This window comes from Pseudophryne corroboree, unplaced genomic scaffold (genome assembly GCF_028390025.1).
Source record: "Pseudophryne corroboree isolate aPseCor3 unplaced genomic scaffold, aPseCor3.hap2 scaffold_1593, whole genome shotgun sequence".
In the NCBI taxonomy this organism is placed as follows: Eukaryota; Metazoa; Chordata; class Amphibia; order Anura; family Myobatrachidae; genus Pseudophryne; species Pseudophryne corroboree.
Window position 1 is genome coordinate 12,014 of NW_026968226.1, and position 18,357 is coordinate 30,370.

Consider the following 18,357-nt stretch of genomic DNA (forward strand, 5'->3'; position numbering starts at 1 on the left):
CCTGATTTGAAAATCTGTTAGCTTACTAACCTCTTCCTGTCCTTTGGTATAGAAGTGTGTGTATGTTCTTATCACCTGAATAGGTCTTCTCTTGAACTGCTCCTGCCTTGAGCTTTGGAATAAACTGAATTGCCTGAATCGGGAGGCAGGGATATAGGGGGCTGGCCCATTGCATCCTGGGAGTCTGAAAAGCTTAACTGTTTGGTGCCCGTTCCGCTGTCGCTACTATATATCCCAAGGTAGTACCTGTGGACTTCAGAGAAAGGGTGATATAGGTAAGTCTACCATAACCTCTGCGTTTGTTATTTTATGGGCTGTTTTGTGAGGAGTTCTATTATTTTAATATTTTTTAATAAAAGCTTGTGTTTTATATATGAGAAGTGACCGGCGCCCATTCAGCTGCAGATTTCTGCTCTTTGTGTATACACTGTGGTAGTAGGTAGCATCTCCTTAAATTCACATTGACTAACATAACACTAAGAATGTCAGGATAACCTGTGACGATGTTCATTTTCTATAGTGTGTATCATTGGGTGTGTCAGGTGCCTATAAGGTGTCAGGATGTCACTGTCCATCTCTCCATGCAGGAGGGGGAATATATAGAGGAACACAGGGGTCTGTACAAGGACGTGATGATGGAGAATCACCGGCCCCTCACATCACTGGGTAAGAGGAGACTGTCATGTATTGTACAGGGGAGAGCAGGTATGGGGGGCCCTATATACACACATCATCTGATAATCACATATATACACTGTACTCAGTCACTGTGTGTCTCCTACAGATGGGCCCAGTAACAGAGCTACCCCAGAGAGATGTCCCCATCCTCTGTATTCCCAGGACTGTACAAAGGAGAATCACAGGATCCCACAGGAGGATAAGGTAGGTGGGATTTAGGGTCTCACCAATAAACCAAAGTGACTATCTGTGACCGGACACCTGCGACAGCACTCACCACCTCGCGTCCCAATGTCACAGAATGGAGTCCAGGTCACACGGGACCTGTCCATTTATGGGATTCCCGCTTACCGCCAGTAACCGCGTGTTACTGACTCCACCCACTGCGCAGTGGGCGGGTACTATGCTGCCACCACCAGACTTCTTCCTGTGGCGTCTGTGATATCGTTGCTGTCTAGGTAGCCTGTGGATCCCTTCAAGTATCATGTCACCTCTGGATATCAGGTCATAATGTATTGCTGAGAGAACTCAATAAGACACACAGCCGTATGTCTCATAAGTAATCTGTTTACTGTGTTGTCTTCAGAGCATATATAAGGCACATTGTACATATTAGTCATGGTGGTCAGCTCACATTACTGTCCCCGAAGGTGGGGACACACTCAATATAACATATGTTCTTTCCATCTTTGGTAATCAGCAAATGTGCAGTGTACAGTTCATTTTACAGCATTGGTTACATCATACACTTTCTATAGATGTTTCTCCCTACCAACAGAGTATATTCTTAACTCTGTACTTATACTGCTGTCTCCAGCTGTCCTTTACTTCATATAGATAAATATAGTACAGATAAGTTTGCTGACTGTCTCTAAGCTCAATACAGTTCATTAAATCTGCTTCATATAGTGAGGCTTATAACATATTCAGCCCTTACTTGGAACTCACTTCTTTATTTAACACAAAAACCTCCTATATGTGTATTTATCCATTTGATTATTATAACACAATATAGTAATAAAACATTAAGCTAACATTTCCCTCCTTTTTATAATAAATCAAAGATTACAGGTTTATCTAGCACATTCCTAACAAGTCTATGCAATAACAGTCTACTCTAATGATACTGATGGCTACCTATCTCCCTACAGGTAGGAAGCTACACCCTATTTGTCACAGAATTGGTGTCTTTGTCTTGGCTTTGGTTGGTAGACCTTTGATTCATATCCATTAGGGCAGACTGTTGTTGGACCTGCTTCGCTAGACGCTTCTGTATTGACTTATATTTGAAGGTGTCCAAAGCATCCTTTACTCGTTTCTGGCAAACTGAAAAAAAAACAAAGCAGCATCTTAAAACACAAATCTAATAAAATTGCAATTCCAACTGCTTTCAACAAAAACATTAGGATTCCTACAATCCATCCTTTAATTCCACTGAACCATGGCCCTCATTCCGAGTTGTTCGCTCGCAAGGCGATTATAGCAGAGTTACACACGCTAAGCCGCCGCCTACTGGGAGTGAATCTAAACATCTTAAATGTGCGACCGATGTATTCGCAATATTGCGATCAAAACCGAGTTAGCAGTTTCTGAGTAACTCCAGACTTACTCTGCCTGTGCGATCAATTCAGTGCTTTTCGGTCCCGGCTGACGTCATAAACACACCCAGCGTTCGCCCAAGCACTCCCACCGTTTCTCCAGACACGCCTGCGTTTTTTCCGGAAACGGTAGCGTTTCCTGCCACACGCCCCTAAAACGCCGTACATCCGCCCAGTAACACCCATTTCCTGTCAATCACAATGCGTTCTCCGGAGCGACGAAAAAGCCGTGAGTAAAATTACTTTCTTCTTAGTAAAGTTACTTGACGCATGCGCAGTGCGAACATTACGCATGCGCACTAAGAGAATTCTCACTGCGATGCGATGAAAAATACCGAGCGAACAACTCGGAATGAGGGCCCATGTAACTGGATTCAGCCATGACAGCCAACCCCATTCACCCTCTAGAGTGTCAGGGATGTTATGTTTGTTGGCATAGGTCAGCTTTGCATCTTCTATCTCTTGTACATGTTTTTCCACTATTTCTTGAGCATTATCTGTTTCATTGGTAATAAATGTACAACACAACTTTCCTGTCTGTGTATACAAGGTCATGCAATAACCTCCTGTCTGAGCTGTTAAATAATCCAACAAAAGCCTGTGTTGTAACTGTTCTTTCTCTATCGTCCTAGTGGATGCTGGGGTTCCTGAAAGGACCATGGGGAATAGCGGCTCCGCAGGAGACAGGGCACAAAAGTTAAGCTTTAGGATCAGGTGGTGTGCACTGGCTCCTCCCCCTATGACCCTCCTCCAAGCCCCAGTTAGGTTTTTGTGCCCGGCCGAGAAGGGTGTAATCTAGGTGGCTCTCCTAAAGAGCTGCTTAGAAAAGTTTAGTTTTAGGTTTTTTATTTTACAGTGAGTCCTGCTGGCAACAGGATCACTGCATCGAGGGACTTAGGGGAGAAGAAGTGAACTCACCTGCGTGCAGGATGGATTGGCTTCTTAGGCTACTGGACATTAGCTCCAGAGGGACGATCACAGGTACAGCCTGGATGGGTCACCGGAGCCGCGCCGCCGGCCCCCTTGCAGATGCCGAAAAGAGAAGAGGTCCAGAAATCGGCGGCAGAAGACTCTTCAGTCTTCTTAAGGTAGCGCACAGCACTGCAGCTGTGCGCCATTGCTCTCAGCACACTTCACACGGCAGTCACTGAGGGTGCAGGGCGCTGGGGGGGGGCGCCCTGGGCAGCAATGGAAACCTGTTATTTGGCAAAAAATGCCTCACATATAGCCTCCGGGGGCTATATGGAGATATTTAACCCCTGCCAGAATCCGTTGAAGAGCGGGAGACGAGCCCGCCGAAATAGGGGGCGGGGCCTATCTCCTCAGCACACAGCGCCATTTTCCCTCACAGAAAGGCTGGAGGGAAGGCTCCCAGGCTCTCCCCTGCACTGCACTACAGAAACAGGGTTAAAACAGAGAGGGGGGGCACTAATTTGGCGTTAGAAATATATATAAAGATGCTATAAGGGAAAACACTTATATAAGGTTGTCCCTATATAATTATTGCGTTTTTGGTGTGTGCTGGCAAACTCTCCCTCTGTCTCTCCAAAGGGCTAGTGGGTCCTGTCCTCTATCAGAGCATTCCCTGTGTGTGTGCTGGTGTGTCGGTACGTGTGTGTCGACATGTATGAGGACGATGTTGGTGAGGAGGCGGAGCAATTGCCTGTAATGGTGATGTCACTCTCTAGGGAGTCGACACCGGAATGGATGGCTTATTTAGGGAATTACGTGATAATGTCAACACGCTGCAAGGTCGGTTGACGACATGAGACGGCCGACAAACAATTAGTACCGGTCCAGACGTCTCAAAAACACCGTCAGGGGTTTAAAACGACCGTTTAAGGCCTTAGTCGGTCGACACGGACACTGAATCCAGTGTCGACGGTGAATAAACAAACGTATTCCTCATTAGGGCCACACGTTAAGGGCAATGAAGGAGGTGTTACATATTTCTGATACTACAAGTACCACAAAGATGGGTATTATGTGGGAGTGAAAAAACTACTGTAGTTTTTCCTGAATCAGATAAAATAAAATGAAGTGTGTGATGAGGCGTGGGTTTACCCCGATATCAAATATTGGCGTTATACCTTTTCCCGCCAGAAGTTAGGGCGCGTTGGGAAACACCCCTTAGGGTGGATAAGGCGCTCACGCGCTTATCATGTGGCGTTACCGTCTCCAGATACAGCCGCCCTCAAGGAGCCAGCTGATATGAAGCTGGAGTAATATCCTAAAAAGTATATACACACATACGGTGGTTATACTGCGACCAGCGATCGCCTCAGCCTGGAAATGCAGTGCTGGGTTGGCTTGGTCGGATTCCCTGACTGAAAATATTTTAGTGATATAGAGCATTTAATAGGATGCAGTCTATATATATATATATATATATATGCGAGATGCACAGAGGGATATTTGCACTCTGGCATCAAGATAAGTGCGTTGTCCATATCTGCCAGAAGATGTTATGGACACGACAGTGGTCAGGTGATGCAGATCCCATACGGCACATGAAAGTATGGTCGTATAAAGGAGAGGAGGTACTTGGGGTCGGTCCATCGGACCTGGGGGCCACGGCAACAGCTGGGAAATCCAACCTTTTTACCCCAAGTCACATCTCAGCAGAAAAAGACACTGTCTTTTCAGCCTCAATCCTTCCGTTCCCATAAGGGCATGCGGGCAAAAGGCCAGTCATATCTGCCCAGACATAGAGGAAAGGGAAGTAGACTGCAGAAGGCAGCCCCTTTCCAGGAACAGAAGCCCTCCACCGAGTCTGCCAAGTCCTCAGCAGGACGCTGGGGCCGTGCAAGCTGACTCAGGTGAGGTGGGGGGTCGTCTCAAGAGTCTCAGCGTGCAGTGGGATCACTCGCAAGTTGACCCCTAGATCGTACAAAGTATTATCCCAGGGGTACAGTTTGGAGATTCGAGACATCTTTTCCTCGCAGGTTCCTGAAGTCTGCTTTACCAAAGGCTCCCTCCGACAGGGAGGCAGTATTGAAAAAAATTCACAAGCTGTATTTCCAGCAGGTGATAATCAAAGTACCCCTCCTACAGTCAAGGAAAAGGGTATTAGTCTTCCACACTATATTGTGTTACTGAAGCCAGACGGCTTGGTGAGACATATTCTAAATCTGAAATCTTTGAACACTTACATACAAAGGTTCAAATCAAGATGGAGTCACTCAGAACAGTGATAGCGAACCGGAAAAAAGGGGACTATATGGTGTCCCTGGACATCAAGGATTACCTCCATGTCCAAATTTGCCCTTCTCAACAAGGGTACCTATGGTTCGTGGTACAGAACTGTCAATATCAGTTTCTGACGCTGCCGTTGAATTATCCACGGCACCTCGGGCCTTTACCAAGGTAATGGCCGAAAAGATGATTATCTTCAAAGAAAAGGGCATCTTAATTATCCCTTACTTGGACGATATCCTGAAAAGGGAAAGGTCCAGAGAACAGTTGGAGGTCGGAATAGCACTATCTAAAGTAGTTCTACGACAGCACGAGTGGATTCTAAATATTCCAAAAGTCGCAGCGTTTTTCCGACGATACGTCTGCTGTTCCTAGGAATGATTCTGGGCATAGTCCAGAAAAAGGTGTTTCTCCTGGAGGAGAAAGCCAGGGAGCTATCCGAACTAGTTTGAAACCTCCTAAAACCAGGCCAAGTATCAGTGCATCAATGCACAGGAGTCCTGGGAAAAATGGTGGCTTCTTACGAAGCAATTCCATTCGGCAGATCTCACGCAAAAAATTTTCAGGGGGATTTGCTGGACGAATGGTCCGGATCGCATCTTCAGATGCATCAGCAGATAATCCTGTCTCCAAGGACAAGGGTGTCTCTTCTGTGGGGGCTGCAGAGTGCTCATCTTCTAGAGGACAGCACATTCAGCATTCAGGACTGTGTTCTGGTGACCACGGATGCCAGCCTGAGAGGCTGGGAAGCAGTCACACAGGGAAGAAATTTCCAAGGAGTGTGGTCAAGTCTGGAGACTTTTCTCCACATGAATATACTGGAGCTAAGAGAAATTTACAATACTCTGAGCCTAGGAAGACCTCTGCTTCAAAGTCAGTCGGTGCTGATCTGGTCGGACATCATCATGGCAGTCGCCCACGTAAACAGACGGGGCGGCACAAGAAGCAGGAGGGCAATGACAGCAAGAACTTTTCGCTGAGCGAAAAATCATGTGATAACACTGTCAGCAGTGTTCATTCCGGGAGTGGAAAACTGAATTTCCTCAGCAGGAATGAATTCCACTCGGAAAAGTGGGAACTTCATCTGGAAGTTTCCACATGATTGTAAACCGTTGGGAAAGACCAAAGGTGGTCATAAGATGGCGTCCCACCTGAAGCACCAGGTCAAGAGACCCTCAGGCAATAGCTGGGTCGCTCTGGTGACACCGTGGGTGTACCAGTTGGGTATGTGTTCCCTCCTCTGCCTCTCATACCCAGGGTATTGAGAATTATAGGAAGGAGAGGAGTAAGAATTATACTCGTGGCTCCGGTTTGGCCAAGAAGGACTTGGTAACCGGAACTTCAAGAGATAAGAAGGGTCTTGATTCAGCAAGAATCATGTCTGTTCCAAGACTTACCGCAGCTGCGTTGACGCAGGGGCGGGTGAACGCCGGATCCTAAGGGAAAAAGGCATTCCGGAAGAGGTCATCCCTACCCTGGTCAGAGCCAGGAAGGAGGTGACCGCACAACATTATCACAGTTTAGGTGAAAATATGTTCCATGGTGTGAGGCCAGGAAGGCTTCACGGAAGAATTTCAACTAGGTTAATTCCTATATTTCCTGCAAACAGGAGTGTCTATGGGCCTCAAATTGGGGTCCATTAAGGTTCAAATTTCGGCCTGTCGATTTTCTTCCAGAAAGAATTGGCTTCAGTTCCTGAAGTCCAGAAGTTTGTCAAGGGAGTACTGCATATACAACCCCTTTTGATGTCTCCAGTGGCACTGGGGGATCTCAACGTAGTTTTGGGGATTCCAAAAATCACATTGGTTTAAACCACTCAAATCTGTGGATTTGATATATCTCACATGGAAAGTGAACATGCGGTTGGTCCTGGCCTCGGCCAGGCGAGTGTCAAAATTGGCGGTTTTGTCTCACAAAGCCATATCTGATTGTCCATTCGGACAGAGCAAAGCTGCGGACTCGTCCCCAGTTTATCCCTAAGGTGGTGTCAGCGTTTCACCTGAACCAGCTTATTGTGGTACCTGCGGCTACTAGGGACTTGGAGGACTCCAAGTTGCTGGATGTTGTCAGGGCCCTGAAAATATAGTTTTCCAGGTCGGCTGGAGTCAGGAAATCTGACTTGCTGTTTTATCCTGTATGCACCCAACAAGCTGGGTGCCCCTGCTTCTAAGCAGACTATTGCTCGTTGGATTTGTAGTACAATTCAGCTTGCACATTCTGTGGCAGGCTTGCCACAGCCAAAAATCTGTAAATGCCCATTCCACAAGGAAGGTGGGCTCATCTTGGGCAGTTGCCCGAGGGGTCTCGGCTTTACAACTTTGCCGAGCGGCTACGTGGTTGGGGGAGAACACGTTTGTAAAATCCTACAAATTTGATACCCTGGCTAAGGAGGACCTGGAGTTCTCTCATTCGGTGCTGCAGAGTCATCCGCACTCTCCCGCCCGTTTGGGAGCTTTGGTATAATCCCCATGGTCCTTTCAGGAACCCCAGCATCCACTAGGACGATAGAGAAAATAAGAATTTACTTACCGATAATTCTATTTCTCGGAGTCCGTAGTGGATGCTGGGAGCCCATCCCAAGTGCGGATTATCTGCAATACTTGTACATAGTTATTGTTAACTAAATCGGGTTATTGTTGTAGTGAGCCATCTTTCAGAGGCTCCTCTGTTCTCATACTGTTAACTGGGTTCAGATCACAGGTTGTACAGTGTGATTGGTGTGGCTGGTATGAGTCTTACCCGGGATTCAAAATCCTTCCTTATTGTGTGCTCGTCCGGGCACAGTATCCTAACTGAGGCTTGGAGGAGGGTCATAGGGGGAGGAGCCAGTGCACACCACCTGATCCTAAAGCTTAACTTTTGTGCCCTGTCTCCTGCGGAGCCGCTATTCCCCATGGTCCTTTCAGGAACCCCAGCATCCACTACGGACTCCGAGAAATAGAATTATCGGTAAGTAAATTCTTATTTTTTTTATTTCTTGAATTTCTTTACCTACATATCTGAAGGTACTATCATAAATTTCAGTAATGTCATCCAAGAGTCCTGCAGGAGATTCAACTCTATAATATGAGTTTGACCCAAAGAGATCCAAAAATCACATTCTCTCATGCCAGGGTGCATAGATTAGTTTCTTTGCATTTCTCCCTGCTTGCTTTACCTCTCCTACCTCTGTGCATAGGGCTATACTTGTTCACTTGCCCTTTTTGGTTTTTAATCATTTCTTTCAGCTCCTCATGATCTATTGCTCTTGCTAATGGTACTATGCATCCTAAGGTGCAATTCCCATAATCACCATAGTTGAGCCACTTATAGGCATATTTTCCACATAGAAAATACAGATCTCTTGGAAGCTAAGGGGCTATATAGTCCCACATTCTTTTTATGTTCTCTAGTCCTACTCTGGTATCTCCATGTACCATTAACTGAGAAGGGGTGCTTCCCGTCTCATTCATCCAGTTAGGGAAATCTGGTCCTGGCCATACTCCAATGTTGATCATTGATCTCCCTTCAAGTGGTGTCCCTCTATAGGTTGTTAGGGTTATGGGGTATGGAGCTTCTCCTGGCTTTGTCTCCCCCTTTACACCACCTACTCTGAATGGGGCTATAGTACAAGGGTAAAATGTTCCTAAGTAGACATTTGATGAATACTGTTGAACCTGTCTGTGGTCAACCGCACTTTCCCTTTCTTCAAATTCAATGCAAAAGAATACCTCTGGGGTAACTAGATGTGCTAGCAACTTAGGTGGTTTCTGGTTAAAATATCTATCTGATCTTGCCTTAAATAATACTTCATCAGTGTAGTCTTCTTGAAATTCCTCCCATTCCTCAAATGTGATGGGAAGGAATGTCCACTCTCCCCCTCCTGCTGAAGTGGGACCATGAGAGCAGACCCAACAATTTGTTGTATCAAGGGCATTCCCTACTAACTGTAGCAACATGTTTTGGTCTGATCCACTAGGGGCCTTACACCATTCTGTACATGACTCCTCTGGTGGATGTCCACAGTGCTCACAAATACATTTTGGGGTGAGTGACAGATTTCTGCATTCATGGATAGGGTTTTTTACTTCCCTTTCCTGGCGTGTGACGTTCACTTCACTGCCTCCTCCTTTCTCCAAAATGTCATGTAACTCTCTTTTGTGTTGCCTTATTTCATCACTTATGTTTTTCTTGTATGTGTGGTTTTGACCTGTCAGTTTCTTGTTACACATACAATCTTTTTCCCCAACTACAACGTATATGGCAAGAATAGTGCCTACTGTTACCAGTGGGACACCCAATATTATTCCCCAAAGTGCTTTATCTGGCCTGGGGCCTAGTAATTTGTACATTTTTTTTGTTTCTTCTTATCCAAACTTAACTTTCAAAAGTTTGCAGTGTGATGCATGCACCCAAGCCTCTCTGTCCTTCAATTTCACAGATGTTGGTGTAGTTAGTAACACCTGGAATGGGCCATCATATCTGGGCTCCAGAGATTTCCTCACGTGTCTCTTCAGGTACACCCAATCTCCTGGCTGGAGATGATGTGGATTCTGATCTGCAGTAGAATCTGGAAGGGAATCATGTGCTACAACATGAAGATGGGTTAGTCTCTCAGTTAGACTTTTCACATAAGCAGTTAAATCACCATGTTTATGCTGCAATTCCTGTGGATAATAAAATCCTATCTTAGGTATACAGGTTGAGTGAGAGTGAGATCGTGAAACCTTTGTTTTTTGATGGCTTAATGTGCACAAACTTTGTTTAATACACAAAGTTATTAATAATATTGTATTACATGACCTTTAGGCTGTGTGTATAAGGTGTATATGAAACATAAATGAATTGTGTGAATGTTCACACACTTTGTTTAATGCACAATGTTATAAAAAATATTGGCTAAAATTACCTTCAAGCTGTGTGTATAAGGTGTATATGTAACATAAATGCATTCTGTGCTTAGATTTAGGTCCCATAACCATGGTATCTCATTATGGTATGCAATTATTCCAAAATACGGAAAAATCCCATATCCAAAATACCTCTGGTCCCAAGCATTTTGGATAAGGGAGACTCAACCTGTACTACCAAACAAGATTTTATATGGTGAATAACCTAACTTTTTGTTAGGTGCAGTTCTAAGACTAAATAGTGCCAAAGGCAAACAGTCAACCCATCCCTTCCCTGTGTCTTGCATAGCCTTCATGAGCTTTGCCTTGATGCTATAGTTCGTTCTCTCCACTAATCCACTTGCCTGTGGACGGTAGGCCGTGTGGAAGGCCTGTCGTATGCCCATGTCCTCCATGATATGAGTCATGACTGCTCCTGTGAAGTGACTTCCTCTATCTGATTCAATCACTTCTGGTACTCCGTACCTGCATACTATTTCAGTCAATATTTTCTTTGCTGTATTCTTTGCTGTGGCTTTGGCTACTGGGAAGACCTCTACCCATTTGGAGAAGGTATCGACACAAACCAGTACAAACTGGAACGGGCCTTGAGTTGGCATCTGAATATAGTCTATCTGTAGTCTCTGAAATGGCATATTGGCTTTTGGAATGGCTCCTGCTGGAGTCTTGGTTCTACTTCCTGGATTTGAAATTCCACATATCCAACATGCTTGTGTGTGCTTTTCTGCTGCACCTTGGAATCCTAGGGCTATCCATTTTTGGTTGACTTGTCTCGTCATTTGATCTTTTCCTGCATGGGTAATTCCATGGCTTACTTGGCACATAGCTGAATATAGCACTCTTGGCAAACATGTCTTATCTTCTGTTTTCCAGAGTCCTGTATCTTGGTCTTGTATGGCTCCCTTCTTTTGCCATGTGGCTTTTTCTAAGGGACCTGCTTGATTCTGGAAAATGATGAGTTGCTGTAGATCAGCCATGTGTGCTGGGTTCTGAGTTTCATCTTCAGCTAGCATTATTTGTACTTCTGATTTGTCAGAGCTTTTGGCTGCTCTCTTTGCTTCGGCATCCGCCAAGTTATTTCCTCTTGTTTCTTTAGTTTGGTTCTTGGTGTGTGCTTGGATTTTTATGATGGCTACTTTGGTTGGCTTGTCCAGAGCTTCAAATAGTTTCTTTATCAGATCTGCATGCTGTATCTGTTTTCCTGTAACTTTCTTGAAGTCTCTGCTTTTCCAAATCTGGCCATAATCTTGCATAATTCCCCAAGCATATCTGGAGTCTGTGTATATATTAGCTGTTGTGTTTTCTGCATACTCCAGAGCTTTAGTGAGAGCTATTTGCTCTGCAGCTTGTGCTGATAACTGTGCTGGTAAACTTCCTGATTCAATGATATCAGTCTCTGTTGTAACAGCATACCCTGTATATGGGGTTCCATTATCATAGTATCTTGATCCATCCACATAGAGGTTGTGCTGGGCATCAGGAAGGGCTGTGTCTGTGACATGAGGTAACAGTTGAGTCTCTTGTTCCATCAGAGCCATGCAGTCATGGGAAAAATTTGTATTGTGTATATTTTTATCACTTTCTGTATTCCCATAGTTCATGTGGTCCACATCATCCTGGTTATTCTGGGTACCATTGCTAGAGATATTATATGTCTCTCTTCTCCCTCCTTTTGAATCTAGAGATTCATACTCTGCTCCTTTTTCCTGCAATAGGGCCGGTAGTAGAGTTGCTGGGTTGAGGGTGGTGCATCTTTTAATGGTGACATTTGTGGCACTTAGTAGAGCTACTTCATACTTGGTGAGTCTTGCAGCTGATAAGTGCTTGGTTCTGGCTTGCTGTAGTATTTCAGTCACCGCATGTGGTACCTGAATGATCAGTTCATGATTAAGCACAATGTCTATGCATTTCTGTTTGAGAACTGCTGTTGCTGCAACTGCTCTGATGCAGGTGGGTGCTCCTTGGATAATGTTGTCCAGTTTGCTTGAAAGATAAGCCACTGGGCATTGCTTGCTTCCATGCGTCTGTGTAATGACTCCAAGTGCATGACCTCTTTCCTCATGGCAATAAAGAGTAAATGGCTTGGTGTAGTCTGGCAGACCCAAAGCCGGTGAAGATGCTATGGCAGCCTTAAGGTTCTGAACTGCTTCTTCAACTTGTTCTGTGGTGTAGATTGGAGCATCTTTCTTTGTGCTGTCATACAAAACTGGCATGTAGATAGAAGCATGTGGTATCCATTCTCTGCAGTACCCAACAAGACCTAGGAATGATCTGGTCTGTTTAATAGTCTTTGGTACTTTGGTTTGTAGAATAAGCCGTTTCCTTTCTTCTGTAAGGTGTCTGGCTCCTTGTGAGATACAGTGACCAAGGAAGATGACCTTCTTCTGGCATAGTTGAAGCTTTGCTTTGGAAGCTCTGCAGTTTTGTTCTTCCAAAAATTTCAACAGTGATACAGTCTCTTGTTTACATTGGTCTTCTGTGCTTGTGGATAGCAGTAGATCATCTACATACTGTATGAGCTGGGTGTTTTCTGGAAACACTGGTCTCCAAGCTTGTAAGATGAGTGACATTGCTTCGGTGTAGTCTGATGGACTGGTTGCTCCTCCTTGTGGAAGTCTGGTCCAACAGTACTGTCTTCCATCATGGGTGAAGGCTAGCATTGCCTGTGATTCTTCAGTGATCGGTACAGAAAAATATGCGTTGGCCAAATCAATTACCGTAAACCAGGCCCCTGAAGGTGGGATCTGGTTCAGCAAGGTATGAGGATTTGGCACAATAGGAGAATTGATCACCAGTCTCTTGTTGACTTCTCTTAGATCATGAACAAGTCTATATTGTACTTCTTGTGCTTCATTTTGACCTTGACCTTGACTTTGACCACCTTTCTTTTTTACAGGAAACAATGGAGTATTCCATGGGGATCTACACTGGACAATGATCCCATTTTCTTGAAAGGCTTGGATTTGCTTTGTAATAGCTTCAGTTTGTGCTGGGGTGAGAGGATACTGCCTGATTGAGACAGGTATGGTTCCAGGCTTGAGCTGTAGGTGGACAGGTTGAACTCGTAGTAGTCCAGTATCCATCTTTCCTTTTGACCATAGTCTGTCTGGAACTTGAGAAGTAACCCATTCTGGGAGGGTTAGTTCTGAGCTGGACTTGGCAGTTTCTTGCAGTAGGTAAACTTCAATTGCTGCTTCAATGTTAGGCTTCATGATAGCTGGAATATTGCTGGTGTACTTGATTCCTTGTGGAGTATACTGAATAGTAGCTTGCATGACGTTAAGGATATCAGCTCCCAACAAATTCACTGGGCATGTAGGTGAAGTCAGAAATTCAATGGGTACAGGTGTAAGTTCGTCATTTATAAGGAGAGAAGTTGGCTTACTTCTTTGAAGAGGGAGGGGCTGTCCTCCCAGTCCTGTCCCATTAACATAGTGATTGGTTAAAAGTTCTTTTGGGACATCAGTTTTCTTAAGTACAGTGACTGCTGTTCCAGTGTCCAAAAGGCATTCCAGGGTGTTTCTTGTAGGTAGAGTAAGCATAACAGTAACTTTAATGGGGTCAGTGTAGGTGTTGCTTGAGCAGGTGGATCCCGGAGCAGGAATCTGTAATTCCCGTTCTACCGTGAAAGCTGGAACACCATCCTTAGACTTCAGCCACGCAAGGTATTTTCTGCATTCCTTCTTTTGATGACCTGTAACCTTGCACCAAAAACATTTACCAGTCATGTCTTCACCTTGTGCATCCCTTGTAGTGTAGGGTCTGGAGTTATTAACACCTCTACCTTGGTTTTGGACCTTTTGTGTCTTGGTGTTAGACTGGGCAGCCTGTACCACATGTATAGTAACAGCTGGTGCTTTGGATGTTTTTTTATTCTGTTTTCCCTGTTCATGATCCTCAATTCCTTCTAGGACTTCTACTAATGAGGTAATGTTCATCAAATTTGCTTCTGGTCTGACAGCATACAACTGCTGCCTGTATTCATGTCTAAGTCCATTAAGGAATGTAGTCTTTAACAGTCTGGCATTATTAGGCTGTGCAATGGGAAAACCTTCATTTTCTTGTTTGATAGACAGTCTGTCATAATATTCCCTTATGCTGAGGTTTTCTGTATCAGATCAGGCTCAGCTGGTGCAGTGTCTCTGATTTGCTGACATCTGACTTGTACTCTATACAACAGTTGTGAGCCTGAAGCCATAGTATAGCGGTTGGCTTCAAGGGGAGCATTCTCAATTTTCCCTCTATCACCATCTGCCTCCTGAGCAGCTATGGCAAGAAGCATATTATATTCACCTATTCCTATAGAAGCTCTAAGAATCTGTTCTAAATCAACCCAACACGGTCTATACACAAGATACACTTGTTTAATCTTTTTTTCAAACTCTGCTGGGCTTTTTCTGATATTTGGTAACTCATTTACAATTCGCATAATGTCTGAGGGGAACCATGGTATGTACTGTTCCTGTTCCACATATTCTGCAATGTAACCATTATCACTAGGTAACAAATTAGTTGTATGTCTGGGATTAGCATGACTACTAACTCTAACAGGCATTACATTGTAATTTTTACGAGATATTCCTCTTGGATCTCTGTTAGGACTACTAGCAAAGTTCCACAACCTCCTAAATATCCCATGAGTTTTTGGTTTAACATTTCCCCCGTCATTAACATTTTGTGATTCACATGGTCCTGAATTTGGCTCTACCCAGTTACCACAAAAAAAACATTTTTCACTTCCCTCCGGAACACATCTCCCACAATAAAGACACTTTCTTTAAGGGTAGTGGATAACATCCCTAAGAACCAGTGTACCTTCTGGATTTTTTTTTTTCATAACTTATCGTTTTTCAGGTGTCATTTGTTCTGCATATGTTGCTGAAGGAGTTAAAACTCCTGCTTTATTATGTGTCCTTGATTCTGCATGCATTGATATCAGTGAGGGATATAAGCTCCCTGTAACAGCTGGTGACTTTAGCTCTGTGTGCATTGATACTGCTGAGGGGGCTGACCCCCCTTCCACATTCCCATCATTATAAATAGCATTACATGTTATTGGAACATAGGGTGGTGGTATTACATTAGACATACAATCATCCTGCCTAATTCTTCTCTCATCTTCCAGTTCTTGTGAGACAATAAGCCATATATTTACAGTGTCCAAATAACCTTTCTTTTGTAACCAGTGACCATCTGTGGCCTGGAACCTTTTCCAAGCCTGAGTATCTAATATTCCTTCCTTTGGAAAATTAGCTCTTTTAAGGATAGCGTTAATACGCTTAATTCGTCTCCTTCCCTCTCGCTGTGCTACAATGTCTATAGGTAAGCGCTTTTTCATTCTACTCCCTTTCCCTCCCATTGGGGTAATTAAGCCCTCTGGGTGTGGCCGAATCCACCTGCGGTGAAGAGGGATATGTCCTTGAACGAGAAGTATCTGTATATCACTGGCTATAAGTTTTGTTTGGACACAAACCTTTCTTAGCCTATTTTTGTTTCTACTGAAAATTAACTTAACTTGTCTGGCTTTAACCTACCACATCTATAATGCATGTAATTTAAAACACCATATTCACCATTTACTAATGTCTGAGAACTTGCTGTGCACACTGCCAGTCTGCTACAATGATCATATGATCATCATAGTCAATCATTTAACTATAAAGAATTCATTTCTATGCACTGACAATAATTGAGCATTCAAATGATATCCCACTATTCTAGCAAATTCTGTTAAAACGCCTTTCCTATTTTGATTTGCTATCTATGTTGCAAAAAACACTGGGTAAATACTGCAAAATAATTAACCTTGGTACGCCTTTGTACCGCACACAATTGCAAACTTGGTACGCCTTTGTACACAATTTCAATTGTTCTGTGGGCGCATGCGCTAATAGGACATAAACAAAGATTCAGTCATTCAGCCACTTTAGACTTTGTACAACATGTAACAATGTTTTTATCAATGGTGTAGGCAAGGCAAGGTTTGTGTCTCATATGACCACCCAGGTGCTTCCATTGACAGGTGACAGGACAAGCCTACAGTTGCGCGTGCCAAGGGCTGTCTTTGATGACCTTATGGACCAACCTCCTTTATACACTTTACACCGTTTCTTGTTATCTTAAAACAGACACTTTACATGACACAGACAAGACAGTAAGCTGTTCATTATGGCATCAACTGTTGGTCAGCATACCACAAATTCTAGCTAGCATTCAGGTCCCGCAAATGGCTGACCCAACTCTCATACAAACATATGACAACAACTGCAATATGCCTTATGCCTTATCTTTATACTGTAGCTGCAACAAGCAATGCACCTTAGCTTAAGCAATATACCTGTATATGCCTTAGATTACAACAAGCAGTAAACTTTAGCTGCGCAAGCAATACACCTGTATCTGCCTTAGATTACAACAAGCAATACTTTAGCTGCGCAATACAACATAATTTAAGTAATCTAGGCTGTGTGACAAGATACTTGGGTTTCTTTATAATGACCGTTCAAGGAAAAACATAAATGCCTATTGTCTCTATAATGTACTAAAAATTACACTCAGGGAGTCTGATTTTGAGTAAAATATGACTGTATTAGAATCGTTTTACTCACCCAATATGAAATCAGAGTCCGTGAGAACAATTTTGCTTCCAACACAGAAACTTCTCATTAGATGCTTTTCCTTGTGTTAGTCATCCCGTCAAGAGCCCTCATTTAATGATATCGTTGCTGTCTAGGTAGCCTGTGGATCCCTTCAAGTATCATGTCACCTCTGGATATCAGGTCATAATGTATTGCTGAGAGAACTCAATAAGACACACAGCCGTATGTCTCATAAGTAATCTGTTTACTGTGTTGTCTTCAGAGCATATATAAGGCACATTGTACATATTAGTCATGGTGGTCAGCTCACATTACTGTCCCCGAAGGTGGGGGCACACTCAATATAACATATGTTCTTTCCATCTTTGGTAATCAGCAAATGTGCAGTGTACAGTTCATTTTACAGCATTGGTTACATCATACACTTTCTATAGATGTTTCTCCCTACCAACAGAGTATATTCTTAACTCTGTACTTATATTGCTGTCTCCAGCTGTCCTTTACTTCATATAGATAAATATAGTACAGATACGTTTGCTGACTGTCTCTAAGCTCAATACAGTTCATTAAATCTGTTTCATATAGTGAGGCTTATAACATATTCAGCCCTTACTTGGAACTCACTTCTTTATTTAACACAAAAACCTCCTATATGTGTATTTATCCATTTGATTATTATAACACAATATAGTAATAAAACATTAAGCTAACATCTGGAACCACGGTTCTGCTGTGTATGCGTCGACACGCTGTCTTACCACACCTGTGTGGTGTTGACTGATCCCCAGTAATCGCTTGCCCAAGCACGGAATGGTAGCTGGCAGAAGGCGGAGCTTAGAGATGCTGGGTGCACCCAAAACAGCCAAATAACGGGGCTATGTTTGACATAACCCTGCAGGTCAGAGGATGAAGCGGTCGTCTTTAGGCAAAAGATGTTTATTCGCTCAAATAGTTTTAAAAAGAACTGTTCTCTAATTTTAGGGGCAACAGCAATACAGCTGATCACTGCAGACAGAAGATTCTATATACCCCATAAAGCTCGCAGGACCATTTTTATACAGTAAAACCACACTGAATCTCATGGGGTAGTCCCACCTGAGTCTTTTCCATCCAATCAGGATATCTTACAAAATATAAATAAATTACATTTTAAAAGGATATAACTGCATAAAGCAATTTCCTCCTTCCTGTCACACAGACAAAGTTTGATGCCGTTTAAACTGCTTCCTTTACCACCTGGTAATTTACAATTCTCCTTTGATCACACAGATTCTTTAGTTTCTACAGTAGTGTCTGTATTTGTAACATATGGTACAGGAAAACAACTTATACAAAGTATAGAAATTGTTTCCCCCTGCCATTCACGTATCTGGAGTGAATATTCAGGAAATCATTGAA

At 43.5% G+C, this 18,357-nt stretch overlaps 1 protein-coding gene across 1 annotated transcript in view; it reads left to right on the forward strand.

Annotated features, from left to right (window-relative positions):
* Positions 1 to 502: 502 nt before the first annotated feature.
* LOC135000994 (gastrula zinc finger protein XlCGF26.1-like) overlaps positions 503 to 18,357 on the forward strand; it is a 28,532-nt gene continuing 10,677 nt past the window's right edge. The window contains exons 1-2 of the mRNA XM_063951546.1: positions 503 to 666; positions 785 to 882. Of these exons, the coding sequence (XP_063807616.1) occupies positions 504 to 666; positions 785 to 882 (261 nt within the window). The 5' untranslated portion in view covers position 503. The remainder of the gene's footprint in view (positions 667 to 784; positions 883 to 18,357) is intronic.